This window comes from Coturnix japonica, chromosome 3 (genome assembly GCF_054131305.1).
Source record: "Coturnix japonica strain WE chromosome 3, WE-NBRP24, whole genome shotgun sequence".
NCBI lineage: Eukaryota > Metazoa > Chordata > Aves > Galliformes > Phasianidae > Coturnix > Coturnix japonica.
Window position 1 is genome coordinate 30,598,438 of NC_140665.1, and position 17,216 is coordinate 30,615,653.

The window sequence follows — 17,216 nt, forward strand, 5'->3', positions numbered from 1 at the left end:
AAGCATCATGTCTCTGTACACAAACTGTTGGCCCAGGTTTGATTTCTGACCTGAGACTCAGCCCTTCATGGAAGAAAATGTTGTTTGTTACCAGCTGAAGGATCTGTAGTGACACATTGCAAGGAATTTAATCAGGAGTTGAGGTCTGCATGCTGTAAAATCCTAGAAAAAGAATCAAGGCGCAAAAGAATTCAGCTCACAGTGCAGAGGTTTCATGCATTTAGTAAAACAAGCTATAAAGAAAAATCTCCCAAATATAAATTCTAAATATTCTTGAGTGATCATCCCAGAGAAGTGTTTCACAGCATGAAGGGCAGATCCAAGTTCTTCTCACCGGTGCCACAATAGAGGTAGCCATATTGCTTAGTCATTGGGATATGGTAGAATGTCAGTCCAAGCCACAGCAGACTTCTCAACACCACCACAGTGCATCCCCTCTCAAGGTGGACGGCCCAGGAGCCTGTAAGAGAACATGTGATAGTGTGTTACTGCAAATAAGAAAGACTGAATTCCTGGGACAGGGGAGAAGGACTGTGGTGGGTTCTGCCCAACTATTCAACAATGCATAAGGCTGCATCAGTATATTGGAGTTCCTAGCACCCAAAAAGTAGAAAATCAGACCAAAAACCTCAATGTCCTTTCTTCTTTTGGCGGTTCTGCATTACTGGCTGCATTCTTCCAGGTGTCTAGTTTTGCACTTGCACAATCCTACAGCCCTAACAATAGTGTCACATGGATCATAGGAAGGGTCTCCTGTAGCTCTGGACTTGCATATTTTATCTCTAGGAGAAGCTACTACTTGGCTGCTGCTGAATGGGCAGCAGTTACTTTAGCAAGCCCTGCCTACCTGTTTGGTCCAGCTACCTGCTAAATGGCAGCCCTGTGCATATTTGCCCAGGTATGAAATTTCTTCTCAGACTGGTAGCGTTAGTAGTGGGAAGAAGAAGAAGGCGCTTCAGGGAAGACTGGTTTCTCTAATGCAGGAACTGAGAAAGAAGAAGAAAAGAAAGCTAAAAGCAGGATGTTTCCTATCTCAGAAACTTACAGAAAACATTAATTCTCTTCACTCTTTCTTGGCGTCATCGTAGTAGGGGCAAAGAAACTGGTTTTGGAATTAATTTTGCCTTAGCTCTGCAGAGGAAGTCCAGAGCCAATGTGAAAACGCAATTTCTCCTGGATGGAAGGAGCTCTGAGCCACTGAGTATTGTTTTGTGTTTGACACAACAGCCTGGGAACAATGCCAGAGGGGAGGGGGCTGGAGCATCAGTTTGGATTGGGTGCTAGGGGTAAGAAGCTTCCAGGAGAAGAAAATAACATCTTCAATTCCAAATGCCTAGAGGCTGCAATATAGGGACGAAGGTTTCTGCTGAATCCCCATTTAAAAACAGAAGCAACAGACCAAATTAAAAAATAAAAAGGTCAGAGCTGTCTCGCCACTACTGGCCCAGAGTCAAGTGCTGAGCCTATACGGTGAGCCAAAAACTGCCAATCCAAAAGTAAGCAGAAAGCCCATAATGTTTTGGGCCAGTTAGAAGATACTCATTCTTGTAGATAATTTTGGGGTCTGTAATTTATGCTGTGACTCATGCTTACTCATGTCATGGTTAGCTTGGAGAAGGGCTTCTGTGATTGCTGCCAGCTGCCAATCCTCCCTCTCCCAGTAACGTCTGACACTTGGCCAATTGCATCTGATGGAGGGCTGAGGGGCTTAAGCACCACAAGTTCCTACAAGAGGTATCTCCATAATGTATGGCTTGCCTGGCAGTCAAAAGGCAGCAGCCAGCTGGGCACTCAGTCTTCACATGTCTTCAGTCTTTTGCACATTGAAAGTACATGTAGTCTCTTACCCACTTGACAGCTAACAACAACTGATTTCTTGAAGGAGGAGGAACATGACCAGGGATGTTGAAAGCAAACGTATATATGATGGCTGCAGAATGACAAAGGAATAACACAATTCAAACTCCTGTAAGACCAGTTGTCATGAGTTGATCCAAGCACCCAACACCTGTCCTCTCCATATTTTTGTTCTTTTCAGAAGTTTCTTGGACAAATCTTTCAGTAGAGAGTTCCACTGGTATGTTACGTCATAATATACATAACATAATTCCTGTGTGATCTTTGACCTGGTACCCTTTCAAGTACTGTCTTCAATTACGTGCAGACATGGAATCAAATGAACCACAAGGACCCCTTCACCTTCTGTGACAGTCAGTGAACTTTCTGATAAACTGACTGGCCGCAGTATGGAAGCACAAAGAAGATATTTGCAGTCTTTAAAGACTCGGGACATTTTTGCACTGAAGAGTTTACTTCTGATACAGTTCCTTGTTTACACTACAGACAAACAACTGGAATCACTGTGAAGCAAAGCACTCACTGTTTAATACAGGGCAGGATCAGTACAGGTGTATGGCATCTCTGCACGTTACTGCACTGTGAGCTGCATTCAAAGAAATAGTCTAGAAAACAAAGTTAATATTTCAACTCAAGAGGGACAGAGTCATTCTCCTTGAAAGATCCAAGACAACTGCGTTCTCTTCCATCACATCTTCAATCTCATAATCAATCTTTGAACAACATGATGCTTTATCAGGACTACTTTTCTTGTAGGAGTTTTAAATAATGATATCATAATTCACTGAAACTATTTTAGTCAATAGCTAATGAACAGTATAAAATAATAGCTTAAAATGAATATTCCTTCTTTCTCCTTCAAGGGAAAACTTTAGAAATGCATTCAATAGTGTGATATTAAAAAGAATCAGGGGAGTTATGAAAATTATATGCTTCATTTATCTTCTTTTTTTAAGCTTCTCTGCAATAACAAATGGTTCTTAGCACTTAATGAGTAAAACCATTACATAGGTAGGTGTATGTCTGTAGTGATATAATGAAGTGGGATGCAAGGTTCAGATCCTTTCTAACACTGGCATATCATTACCCCTGTTTCAGGCAAAGTGTTTCTTGATGTGAGACTGGGAAGCTCAGAACATCAGCCTGTATGGTATACTGAGACACCTAGATGGAAGTTGTCAGGAATAAAAAAAAGTTAAATATGGGTGATTTTGTTTTGCATTGGAGGCAATACAATTAGAACTAATAGACTGCAAGTAAGAACTGGCTTTCCTAGAGTTCAGTGCTGCTTTTAAGTAGCACCTGGGTGTGAGGGTGCAGCCTGTATTGCCCCTAAATTATGCAGCAGAGTTAACTTCACTTATCGTGTAAGGTCTGATGAGGAACAGGGAACTCCTAGAAGTCACTGCTCTCACAATAGAGATTTTTTTCACAGCAGCACTGCTCTACTAAGGTTTCTGTTCTTCAAAATATATATTTTTTTCAAAACAGCAAGTTCTTAAGCTGCATCCTGCAAACCTAAGGCAGCCAAACACCGTTCTGAAACTATCGCCTGCTGCTGCTCCAGAAGGGAAGGGAGGGAGCTGCTGTGTGGGAGGAAAGAGCATGGGAAAAATATCCACTGGAAGAAGATCTGGAGCTTCCTATTCCCCCTTCGGAGCAGGCTACAGCCTCCACCCCTCCAAACACAGGCAGGAATTCTGAGGAGTTCCTTACATCTTTCCCAAACAAGAAAGTGCTTTGAAGAACCTGATGCTCACCCAGTGTTAAACCACTGCCTTTTTTATGGCCCTTCAACAGCTGCCAGGACACCAGGGCTGAATTTCAAAAGTCAACCTCCTTCTCAGCTTCTTCTTCCTTTGCAGTCGCCAATAGAAATCCCTGTCTCATCCCCCATGTCTGTCTCAGCTACAGGCTGAATCTTTTAATTCAGAGGCAAGAGGGTGCATGAGGCATTAGCTTTTAAATAAAAGCCTTTTAAGAGGTCTGTTTGCAAAAGAACTTTCCTGCCATAACTGGTCCACTTTCAGTATGACCTCTCATAACACTGCTGCTTTGGAGGTGATTCAGCAGTGCCTCATTTCAGAGTAGGCTTGAGAAGAAACAGCTCTAAAAGCTAGACAGCCTGACAAGGGATTCCATGTCCTGAAAGCTCACATTGAGCTGTAAGACTGACATTATCGATTCTTCAAAGAACAAAATGTCTCAAGGGAAAAGCAGCTACACCGTGGATACACTTCACCACTATACACAGCCTCAAGAGCAGGTTATAATGTATCATGCCACAGTCAATCTTGAGTGAGAGTGAAGTACTGAGTTACTGGACAAATAGTAACACTTACACAGGGGGAAGGCAACCATTTCCCTTTGCAAAAGCAGCTGCAGGTTGGCTGTGTGACCCCAGGCACTTAACTCTGACAAAGTCAGGCTACAACCACGGGATTTAGCTTCTATTTCCCTCCAACTGAAAATCCAATGCTGGGAGAAGCTTCTTACCTCTAATTTGCTGTCTGTAGGGAACAAAGATTAATTGCAAAGCAGAGCAGCTGTAAGGAAAGGTCACTGTCCTCTGGCTCTCAACAAATTTCCCCACACAGACGTTTCATGCACAGCCTGACAACCATAAGGACACAGACAAGCACTACACGGGGCACAAACTCCATGCCACTTACTGGCTGCAAACTAAATCTATCATTTGCTTGACACACCACCTGCACCCCATATGTTATCACTGCTGTCAATATTTCCAGTTCCCCATGTAACTATTTAATAATAATTAAATAGAAACACAGACTGGTTGCACATTCACAACTATTTTTAAAAGCTACAAGAGCCAGGAAAGCGGAGCTTAAAAACAGTCAAACGCTGCCAGGAGGCGGCTGCATCATTCTAATGGCTGCCACATCTCTGACATACAAATATGACCATTCCCAAACCTCAAAGGAAAATGATCTTACTCCAGAGACTTTTTCTCTTCATTACCCTTCACTGGGAACACTGATGCAGCACAAATGATTAAGATGGACCGAAGCCTTTTGGTTACAGACAAAGTACCTGCTTCCTATTGACGAGAAGGATTCAGAAGTTGCAGCTTTGTCCCAGACTCACAAGGTGCCTTATAAGAGTGAAATTCAGGCCATACTTAGACATCTGACAGCAGTATTGCTTAGTTCTGTTGAAGCAGCCTCTGTCCTCAAACCTTTATTCCCACCTTCATAACCCCTTCCATCACAAGGACTGCAAAAGCATTTTATTTACTGCTCAGTGAACCAGGTCAGGGAAACCTGCAAAACAATGTGGCTGCAAAACAGTGTAGTAAAAAATAAAGTTATTTTTTCAGCTGGAATCTGACTGTACAGCCATCACCATTGATACAAAAGAAAGGACAATACACACACATAAATGAGAAGCAGAGGATGGGAAGCACTGAAAAAGCTAACACAGAAGCACTGCACATCTAATTATTTTGTCCATTTGTTCTAAATCCATTTGATAATTAGAACAGAACTAGAATCCTTTTCTCCTGCCAGCTGTCTTTTTTTTTTTTTTTCTTTTTTCCTTACAATTCTGATGTTTAGAAAAAGATGCAGATTTAGCACAGAAAGCATCCAGAAGAGATTTGGAACGAACTGTGCGCTAGAGGAAACGGCAAGACAATATACAATCAAAACTTCTAAGGAGCAGGAAAAATGAATTCCAATCCCTGCTGTTTGGATTCTGACAATTAAAATACACATCACTGTATCTCAAGTCTTCTGCCGTAAATTCAGAAATATCTCAGAGCAGCAAAGCACTCTCCTTCCACAGCACAGGCTTATGCCGGATCCCGTCATACACCATATTTCTTGTTCAGCTGGTCGCTGTGGAAACGTTTTTGGAGCGTGCCAGGAGTCACGTAGCATCTACCTGGGGAGCCCCTGCATTAATCCGTCACCTTCGTGGACTTCTGTGAGCCCATTGGTTAGAAGGAAGAAAAAGAAGGAGTCTCTCGCTCCTCCCCACTCTGAATGAAAGACGCTTCCTCTAAATCTTGCTACAGGATTTCAGGCTCAATACAGCTTCTCTGGGGCTTTTGTCGCCAAACAAATGTGATGTCTTTGAAAGAAAGATTAACAGTTTGATGAAAGCATGCAATGGACAGCTTTGTTCTAGCCATCTTCCCCTACAGCTTTCGGTCACTGTCACTTTCTTACCCAAGGGAGAATATCTGTCTGACTCTCAGAGGAGATTATGACCACCTTGTAAGATTTTGCCTCTCCTGATAACAAAGCACTGGCCACTTTGAGAAGGTGATAATGATGAACAGGGGCTGGATTAGGGGCAAAGAACCTCACATTGATCTCTGAATTCTGAGAGAACACAAAGCAGTAAATGCCAGGATTCAGAATCCACTGAATGCTTAGAGCACATCCAATTCACTGGCCTGGAGGAGAGGCAAAGCTACTAACCCTGTCAGTCAGTCCCCAAGTTGTACTTCTTACCTCATCATCAAGTTAGCATGTCTAGTTAAAAGGATTCTGGATGAAGAACAGATGGCACAGATAATGAACAGCGGATGTTTTCATACTAGGCTATGTATGAATTCTGGACCAAATTACCTGAAGAGTTTACCAGTTTCTGAGGAGACTGTCTACAGCTCAGGACATTTGTGTTAATACTGGAGCTAATTCTGAACACTAAAGATGGCCAAGCATCTTTTAGTACCTATAGTAGCTTAGAAACACATGCATGCTACAATTACTGTACAGATATACCTACAGATCAACTGTCCCTCATCCTTTTCCATCGGCCCACAGCTGTGCACCTCTTCAGCATGCTGAATTTTAATCCATGTGATATTTGTTTACGGCAAAGCCAGACAATGTCTGTTGACTCTTCCTGCAAAAGTTCTTGCAGCCAAAGGAGCGGCAAACAGCAGAGGAAAGCCATATGTAACGCTGGCACCAACGCCAGCCAGAGCACAGGTAGGAACTGCAATTCCTTATGTGGAGCCCCTTCAGAAATAGATCGCTCCTAGCAAAAGCTGACCTGCTTAGGGCTCATTCTGACATCCAGTGACAGATGGACCACCCTAGGATTCCTCCTTCATGTAATTTTTCATCATTCTCTAGGGGGAAAAAATGGTTTAGTTCAAGGCCTACTGATGCAGTGATCAAAATACAGCTACTGGTTCAGAAGCTCTAGCAGCCTTTTCCCCATCAGTTAAGCAAGAAGTTCATTTTCTTTTACTGACAAGGAACAGACTTAAAATACAATCCCTGGAAAGTTGCTATAAAGACCGTGCTTCTGTCCTCAATTCACCACAGCAGTCAGGAGAGCGAAAGATTTCACCACAGCACAGTTGATGGTCAGCCCTGATCCAGTATAAACTTACTCAAGGCCTCTGACTAAACAGGACCCCTGAGGTGATATAGACCCAGGACCCAAAAGCAGTGAATGCACTGCCTTATTACCAGTAGACGTAAATCCAAAAGAAAACAAACTCCTTTCCAGAAATCAAGGCAGATCATTGACAGCCAATCTAAAGATATAATAGTAGCTGGCTCTGGAGTCCTGCTGTGCTGCCACATGAGAGGTTTCAGACTGATATTGAACTCCTGAGCTGGCAGTACCCCACGTTTAGGGAGGGACAGTATCTTGTGCTGCTCCCAGGTAACTTTCCTGGGTCACTGTGGGCATGGCTTACTAGTCTCTGAAGGCTTCCCAGACCACATATCACAAGCAAAACCAATCAATGTCTCTACTTTTGGATGAGGCAAGAAACGTGCTTGTGTGTTTCTGTATGTCCACTGCACACCTCTGGTCATTGACGATACTCAAAATGCTTATTTCCCTGGAATGGTCCAGTGACCATCCCAAAAATTATCTAAACTTGGAAGGGACGGGGTCTCTTCTCCATACACAACTCAGTATGTTTTTACACCACACACAGGCTGGAAGTTCAGGCTTTATCCTCTCCTCGTTCTGATCCTTTTCTTGGTGCTTTTCTTTCTCGTTTTACTTTCCCGTGGTTTCCTTTCAGTCTCAACACTGACAATGCTGGCACCATAGTGCCCCCTGCTGGAGCGTAGCATCTACAGCTACCCGACAATTACTTCTAGGGATGGCTGCCTTCGGCTTTAAAAGAAATCCAGGTACCAGACAAAAAAAAAACAAAAAAAAAAAACAACCATGACTTAATTAATAACTCACTAAGACAGCTATTCAGTTCTGCTCCTACATGTGAAAACCACCAGCAGTTCTGATCCACACTCACTGATTATACTCCATCTGTACCACTGTGTTATAAAGCTTGTTTGTCAACGCCATTCCTATAGATGTCAGGTAACTCCATTGCCCAGTTTCACAGAGCCTAAGGATCACATCTCCTAATCGGGAATGAGGAGCCACACTTAGTATTTTGGTTTATATTTTGGCTACCTCCTTTTTCCATGCTAACGTGCAACACCGTCCTCTCATTCATTATGGGTCTTTTAGTTTGGATTTCAGTGAGACAGTTTGAAAAGCCTTGTCCCCGCGTGGCTCTTGGCAAGCTAAGAAGTAAAGTGCTCTTGCTCTCGGCTTTCACAGAGCTGGGGAGGTGCTGCTTATTGTTAAGCAATGAAAGGGGAGGGCTCAGGTCACATCTGTGAAATGTTAACAGAGAAGGGAGGCTGGGTGAAAGTAGGTGGCCAACACAGCACAGCACTTTGCTGGATTTTGCAAGGCCGCTGGGGAGATAGGCAGCCATTTGTCTTAGAGCCCTGATAACAGGCCGACTTGCTCTCTGCTGGCTAGCTGGTGTTGTAAATACCTCTGCAGACACAGACTCTTCGAATGGCTGGAGACGAGGCTGATAGGGGATTAATCGCCTGAGGGGGACGGTCCAGAAGGGAGTTAATTAGCTCTGTTAATGCATGGAGATAAAGCAGGTTCATGTCTCCTGGACCTCTTTTGCCCAGCATCTGGGCTTTTTGGGACCGCCAAAATGAAGCTACCAAAATGGCCCTTGAGAGTGGTCAAAGGAAACTCTCCCTCACTTAAAAACACAACCTCTCCATCTTCAAGGGCCCATTATGCCCTATCAGTTTTGCTAAACCGATAAAGAGTGTGCTAATGAAGCTCAGAGGACAGAAGGTTAGTGTTCTAACCTAGGCTACTGTTAAGGAAGTTTACAGAAAGGCTAGTGCCCAAAGTATTCAGTCAAGGAAATAGTCACAAATCACTTTGTCTGTAATGCTCTATGAGGAACACTCCAAAAACAGCACACTTTGGGGTGAAGAAATTAAATATTTTTTCTAGGCGATTCTCCCCTTCCTCTAGCTGCATCTTGAAACAGAAAATGGATATGGCTCACTATGGTCTGCTCTGCCACTACATACCTATTTGGAACAATGCTATAAAATCTCTTTCTGCATTGGAGTCAGCAACAGCATCTGAAGAAGTATCAGCTCCTTGGTTCACGTTCCATGATGGACAATGATAAATTGGGAATCTCCTCAATATTCTTTTAAGTGCACATAGTTCAAGAAGCAAAGTCAGATGTATTGACAGTCCTATGCTTAGGATCACTGTCTTAAGAACCTACTGTCACCTTTGTGTTGCTGACACTGGCACTGAAGAAGCCAAATATGGTTCTCCATAGCTGCCATCACATTTACAGCTAGGCAAGCCAGGAAATCATCTGTTTTGGACACTTACATGCCACCATCCATCAAACTGAACTCAGTTATTCTAGTCTGGGGCTAGTAACTTGTATTTCCATTTGGCTAGGATGCATCTCCAGAAAGATATCCAACATAATGCTAAGACACCAAAAGACACACTCAATCATTGCCCTTGCTAGCAGGTAATAATTTCACTAGTTAGATTTCTACCAAATTTTTCCTTTTATTTATTTATTTATTTATTTTTCTGGCTATTATTTCCAGATTATTACTGGTTCTTGTTATGGCTTTCTCTGCCGTACTAAATAGAATTCAGTACCCAGTACTTAAAATCCATTGAGTATTTACGCAGTGTAATACAGTCATTCTCGTGTTCTTTTCTGTAAGATAAACAGATTGAATTGTTTATGTCTCTCACCAGCCCTTGAATCATTCTGTGGCTCTTTTCTGCAGCCTCTCCAGCTTTGCAACATGCAATAATACAGTCCTGATCCCACCAGTAATCTAGCAAAAGTAAAGTCACCTCCCAGTTCCTATTTGCTACACCCTTGTTTATACATCTGCACATCATATTAACCTTTTAGGTCTCAGCATCAGGCCGGGAGCTCATGTTTAGCAGGTTGTGCCTGGATTTCTCCTCAGAGCCTCAGCTTCTCAAATATGATTCTCAAAGTCTGACTTGTGCTTCCTGTTCCTGGGTATATAATTTACACCAAAATATACTTTACTTTAATAAGCCAGGTTTGCTAGGTCACTGCAACTGTCCCACCTTTGTCAGTGCTCATCTCCCCACCAGTCCCACATTTCTAGCTCATACGCTGAAGAATTATCAGTACTGACACTGGTCCCCCTTCTGTTCTCTGCCAGGAACACACCCATTCAGTGATTTCTGAATCACAGCTACAAATCAAAAGCAGTTTAGGGAGTTTGTAAGCAGTGCTGGAATTAATTAAAGGTTAGCATCATAATTATGCCAGAAGCTTGCTGAGATAATGCGTTCAGGAGTAACTCATTTGGCTCGTGATATTTTCCTTTTTTTTTTTTTGGCCCACAGTAAAGGTTACCTAATTATTTTCTCCCTTAGCAAATAGTCTGAAAGTTATCTGAAATGGTATTTTATTGTCTTCATTTGATACAAGTCCATATTTTTGTTTCAATCTAAAGACAAACAAACACGCAAAAGAAACTGTTGAGCATTTCTGCTCTTCCACATTCTTATCAGCCATTTTACCATCACTATATAATGAAAGATACCAGCACTGTTATTGTGCTTTCTTTCCTCTCAATATACTTGAAAAACTCCTTCTTACAGCCACGGATTACTCCAGGTTGTTCTGATTTCCTTTGTCATTTTCTACTCATTATGAATTCCACTTACAGAAATCATTAATTGTTCCCATCTTCCTGCATTTCCTTTTACACTCATTTTCAATTTCAATTCTTGTTTTTACATCACCATTTACCAGTGAACCTGGTGGGCCTTCTGCCAACAGTTGCTATTTCTTGACTGGAAGTCATGACTTTCTAATAAACTCTTCTCATAGAAATTCTATTTCCTCTCATGTTTCTGTATCTACATTTTTTTTCTCCCCCTTTTCTCTCCCCTGACGTACTTCTCTTCTGCATCAGTGTTTAACAGTGCCCTGTTGGTGTTCCTTATCTCCATTTCAAAGTGTTCTGAGTCAATAATCTGTCACAAACCTTCAAAGTCAACTTATTTTTCTTCTGAAGAGTAGTTTGAAAGTGCCTAAGAACTGTCCCCTCTTTTACTTCCTCCCAAGCTTTCCATTTAACACTAGTACCTTAGGTTTTATCCCATCCTTTTCCTACACCCATGCAGAATGTATGCCTGAGCTAGTACCGTGATCACAGTAAAATCATCCTTCCTCTTTCACGTTCCCCACCATGCCAGTGCGTGACAAATGACTATTGTTTCACAGCTACACAACATTAGGTCAAGTGAAAATGCTGTAGGCATGCAAGGAATTATTGCTGTTTGCTTTGCTATTATATTACCCACAAGCATATATAAAACTTGCCACAACTCTAGTTCCTGAAATGCTATTGCCCAGGGTGCTGAACTCCCTGCAATAGAAAAGACCGTGCTGGCAATCTGCCAGTGGCTCAAAGGCTACATCTAATTGTGCATAAATTTAAGCAGATTGTCTGCTTAAACTAGAGCAAACAAGCTTATCTTTAATGCAGACATATGGCCAGCAAAAACCTACAGATCCCAGCATGCAACATTTTGGCCAGCTGGCCATTTGGATCAGAATGAAGCACTGCATGATCTGATACTGTATTGACAGAAGATCAGTATCACAGCTCCTCCATGTTCAAAAGTCCTGAGTCAGGCCACTCAAATTCAAGGGTTTTGCTCAGAGAACTGAAAATTTTAAAGGGGGGAAGCAGACTGAATTAGCTTTTAAGACAGTAGCCTCCCACTTTTCTCTCCATTTATATACATATATTTATTATTATTACTATTTTTTAATGAAAACTATGTCACACAGTCACTTGCCTCAGTGAGCTGAGATACCACGAAAACCAGACAGACTCACAGTATGATCAGGGGAGGACCAGCAACATATTCCAAACTCTTAAAGTACACAGATAACCACACAGATAAGACAGAGAGAATCTGGAACCTGCAATCACCAGAGATATCACTGGTGAAGATAAGGGTGGAGGACAGTTTTGTTATAAAACTCCAGTTGTTGCAGTCTCACACTAAACTCCTTGCTTTTATCATTGCATCCTTTATTCAACCCGGGTTTAACTTCCTTTCTTCCCACCTCTCAGCTGTCACATAAAATCTTCTCTCTGCCTCCAACTTTCCATTCTGTAAGACACCTCTGCTCTCCAATAATGACATGCCATACATTTTATGACAGTTACCTCCTTGACATCTGTCACAGATGCTCATTCTCCAATTAATCAAGAAAACTATTCCAGCAGAGTTATTACTTTTAGACAGGGAAAATCAGCCCTTCATCCCTCAGTCCTGTTCTTTTGGTGTTTTAAGAGGCTACTGGAATTCTAGTCAATAAAAGCTGGGAACGTCACCAAGATGTCACTCACCCATTTGTCCACTTTTTAGATATATACACTGAAGGCAAAAACAATTCTGGCTTCAGGTCACAATCTATTCTGGATGCAATACATTTGGGAACTCCTGCTTTGATTCTGGTAACAACTGTTCAAGAACAGATCGCACCAGAAAAGGCAGGAAAACCTTCAGGTCATACAGTGAGAATTTGCCAGAGCTGCGAACAACATGTCAAGAAACAGAAAAAGCATTGTCTGCTCTAGATCAGGACTAACATGCACTGGCAGAGTTGAAAGAAAGTGATCCAAGAACCAGAGTTCAAAAGGCTTGCAACCAAGAATGAGAGACCTTGGCGGAGCTGTGCTGATACAAATCAGTGCAAAGCCCGTGTCTGTCCCATGTTCTTTTTTTCTTTCCATTACATTTTTGCAAGCAACCGGTACTTCAGGCAACCTGAATGCTTGTTAAAGAGGTGGCTTGATCTTTCATTCACATCAGAGCTCCTATCTGCACATGAGAGAGTGCAATTAGAGAAGCTATCTGCTTTGCTGATCCTGTAATCAGTTCCTGTCTTATTTCCTTAGTCTGACAAGCTCATCCCATCAATCCCCAGGTTCTATCTAAAAAGAGCAAGGCTTTACAGTCAGAGCTGCAGAGGCACTATGATGAATCTTCTACTCTTCCATTAAGAAGCACTCAGTTACATTTGAGCTCAGGTAGTCTTTCACAGGTAGCCTTTTTTGACGAGACTGAGAACCACATTAACAGCAACAGCCTCCCAGGAAGAGGGCAAAGGTTCATGCTTATACAAACCTCAGGTTGCCACAAGAAGACAAACATGACAGTGACATGGCTGAGCCTTACTTTCCATCTGCCACTGGGAAAACAAAGCTACAAGTCAAATTTGATTTAAAGACTTCCACGAAACCACTGTCTTCATGTCTTCATGACTTGCCAGTTGCCTCATCCTTCAGACTAGATGGGAAACTGCAGTATGAGATCTCTGATCTTTAGAAGCTGCCATTCTCCATCACAGCCAAAGTCTAAAACCAGCTCTCTGATGCAAATTAGCCTTCAGGATCTTAACCCTTGGTGTCCATTTTCCAGTGGAAACATAGACAACACTACAGATTCATCAGCTGCTGCAGTGGACTTGTGCCTTCAAATCTCACAAAAGTAAAGAGTACCCCTATCACAAATCCTAAGAAAAACAGAGGGGAAAACGTAAATAGTAACACTGCCTGAACTACCATATGAAACTGCAGCTAAGATTTTCTTAGTAAGTACCTAGGAGCTAACTCCACTTGCAATATTCTTTTCTGAGTCTAAGAGGGGCAACTCAGTGAGCCAGCATATGTAAAACATACAGTATACATACAGTATATAAGCACCAAATCAGCAAAAAGCAGTTAGAAACAAATAAGTCACTCCCAGTTTATGGACATTCTGCAGTTCTGGAGAATTACTTGTACTTAAAACTGTAGTACAGTACAGTATCAAGGAATGTAGCTGCAGACCACATGGATTAAATGAAGACTTACTCTCACTCTGATGTAGAAACTAGGTCCTATTCAGAGCTCCAAAAGCAAAACAGTAACAGAAATCCAAACTGTTAACATTACTTCTGAGAAATATCCCAACAGAGGAATCACTGAATGAGGTTTTCAGTGTATTTATATTTAACAGCTGTCCAGAAGAAGAGTAGAGATGTGAACATTCCACTATGCACATCTTTCTTTTTCCTTCTAAACTCTGTAATTCTGCTAGAGGACAGATTATTCCCTAGTACAGCATTTCTAACAGTTTATCAAAACAAACTTTCAATCTTGACTCTCAAGGATATCAACTTAGTGTTAATGAAAGCCCGCTTAAGTAAAGAAGAGCAATATTGGGTGGGACAGGAGGTGTGAAATACTTCATACCATGAGAATTCCCTGTCAGAGGAGGAGTTATCCCTGCCCATAGGGACACCTCTGTAACAGGCTTTACTGAAGTCAGGAGGTAAAGGTAGAGCTAAGGCCAAGAGCAGGGAAGTGCTGGTCAGAAGACCTTTAGTGAGGATATGACAGCCCTGGTACACTTGCTATTTCAAGTGCTTATAATTGCTTGATAAAGGAACTAAGTACAATATTTAGGAAAGATAATGTTCCTTTAAAGATTACCGGAGCTTTCTTTAAGCACACCAACTCACACCTCGTCACTGCAGTATTTCTCGGACTATGCAAACTACTTTTCATTGTATCTCTTGATTTTGCTGTCTTTACCTTGTGGGACATCATGCTCCAGAGAATCCAGAAAGTCAGTGGATGGGTCCAGGTCAGCCATTTCCAGCAGGGTTTTATTCTTCAAGTTAACAGGCTCAGTAAAATGGAAATAGGAACTTAATTTTTTTGCCTCCGTCAAAGAAAGACCTGCAAACAGCCATTCCTCATCATTAATACAGTGTGCTGGGCTGAAGTACATTGCATCACAGACTGTCATGTTGTTTCTCTAATGTCTGCAGCACAGGACAGCTATAGGCTTTCTCCAGTTGACTCCCTAGTGCATTGCAAACCATGTTAATCGTGGCCACAGACAAGCAATGGCTTCTGAGTCAAGACCAACTCTCTGTGCCCATTTGGTTACATCCTATTGTGTAGATGGAGAATTCACCGCAGATATAATTGCTAAGCACCCACATAAACTATACACTGACAAATGAAAGTACAGGTTTATTGACTCAGATTCTACTCCCACCTTCCAGTTGAACTGCACACCTGAACATTAATGATTTTATTCACAGCTCCATGGGATGAATCACAATTGCAGGGGTGGCAATGGACTGTCCCCTATTCATCTTACCCAAGCTGAAATCAAAACATCAACTAGAGAGGTAAATTCATCTTCTTCTACAGCCTTTATGAACAAAGAACAATTGATCCTGATACAGACAATGAAAATTTACCTTCAAAGTGTCTGTTTTCCTGCACAGACCCAAGAGGAGTCTTCATAAATGCACGTCGGGGGATGATACCAACCTCTCTGTCTATCTGTTCTATTGTAGCTACAAGGCGGTTCTCCTCCTTGATTTTGGGCTTTAAAAAAAAAAAAAAAAAAAAAAAAAAAAGGCAAATTTTAAAGGGAAGGCTTTCCTTGTGATCTTTCTGAAAATAAATAAACTTGATATGACAATAGAAACCAAAACAGGTTCAGCTTGGAGCCCAACGACACCACAAGGATGATCACACATCAGACATTATTTTCCTAAGATATGACAAGATATATGGGAACAGTCTAGACTCACCAGAAAATTAACCGTCCCTCCCTTCATTCATCCATTCCTCCCTCTCAAATAAGCTACTTGGGTAGCTTGTTTATTATAATTAGAATGAATGGGTACCTGCAGCTCATGTATAACACTTCAGGATCTGTTCCAATTGCACATAATAAAGGATAAAGGAGAAATCATATTTCTGAGCCACATCTAAAGGAATAACTGGAGGAAGAGTTCAGTCAAGGATCTATTGCTACACGGTGACAGAAAACAGGAAACTGTATGTTCCACCGGATGTGAACAGGGAGAATCTTGAGGACACGTATCTTGGAAGGAGCATTCTGAGAACTAAACTACAAGCCACAGAGCCAGCCTCTCTAAACAGACGTCAAATAGGAGCTGTGAAGTCCCACAGACCCACACTGTCCTAACTTTGAGGGTAGCAGTCAATGGTGTCCATATGCAAGTGCACTGAATCTGAGGACAGAGCAGCCCGTCAGTGGGAGATTTTGTCAGCCAAACAAGTGCAGTCAGGTCATTTGTGTAACCCACCAGCTGTTTAAAACAAATGAGGAGTAGTCTGCTTGGTGCGAGGGGTACAACTGCAGCAAAGAGAGCCGGTTAGCGTTTTGCTGTGTTTACCTCCTTACCTTTTCATTATCTTCTGCGTTTCCCCCGCCATACTCGTACTCAAAAGACGGATCTCCCTGGAAGTGGCCCTTCAGCAGCTCGGCCTGTTTCACCATCTCCTCGGTCGCCGGCGGCAGGAGGTTCCATTCCACGCAGTCCAAGCTGTCAGACGCGGGCACGGATCCCGTGAGATACGGAGCTCAGCCCTGGGACACGGCCAGGCTCCAACCCCAGCCCCTTATTCCAGGCCCCACGCCGCCATCCCTCCTCTTGGGGCCGCACAGACCTCCCCGTTCCCCGCTTCCCTCCCTCCGAGCACCTGTAGAGGCGGCTGCGAGGCGCTGCGAGGTTGGGGCCCAGCCCCTGCGCGATGTAGTAGGTGCCACTGACGCCCTGGATGCAGCCCCAGAACCAGACCCTCTCGAAGCGGTAATCGCGCTTCAGGAGCAGCAGCGACGAGCCCAGCGCCGCCTGCGTCTCCATGCTCAGCCCCGTGTCCCCGCTGGCCACCAGCTGCAGCGCAGCGGGCACCGCCACCAGCTCCATGGACAGCGCGTCGCCGCTGCCGGGCAACCGCCGTTAGGGCGGGCGGGACTTCCGATGGCGGAGAACGTCAATCAAAGATGGTGCCTGGGCAATGGCGGCGCCCGCCTCTCTGCTGCCATGGAAACGGCGTGGAGGGAGCCGGGGGAAAATGGCGGTGGGCATTGGGGAGCCTACAGGAGCAGGCCGCCACCGGAGAGAACGGCGTGTCTGTGGTGGCAGTCCAGGCTGTACCAGT

General features: G+C 43.1%; 1 protein-coding gene across 1 annotated transcript; it reads right to left on the minus strand.

Moving 5' to 3' along the window:
* Nucleotides 1-206: 206 nt before the first annotated feature.
* On the minus strand, nucleotides 207-17,002 carry RSPH9 (radial spoke head component 9). Its single transcript, XM_015857775.3, has 5 exons — nucleotides 16,755-17,002; nucleotides 16,456-16,597; nucleotides 15,497-15,626; nucleotides 14,817-14,963; nucleotides 207-460 (listed from the first exon to the last, which is right to left on the minus strand). The coding sequence occupies exons 1-5, from the start codon at nucleotides 16,979-16,981 to the stop codon at nucleotides 300-302; spliced, it is 807 nt and encodes a 268-aa protein (XP_015713261.1). The 5' UTR covers nucleotides 16,982-17,002; the 3' UTR covers nucleotides 207-299.
* Nucleotides 17,003-17,216: the final 214 nt, after the last annotated feature.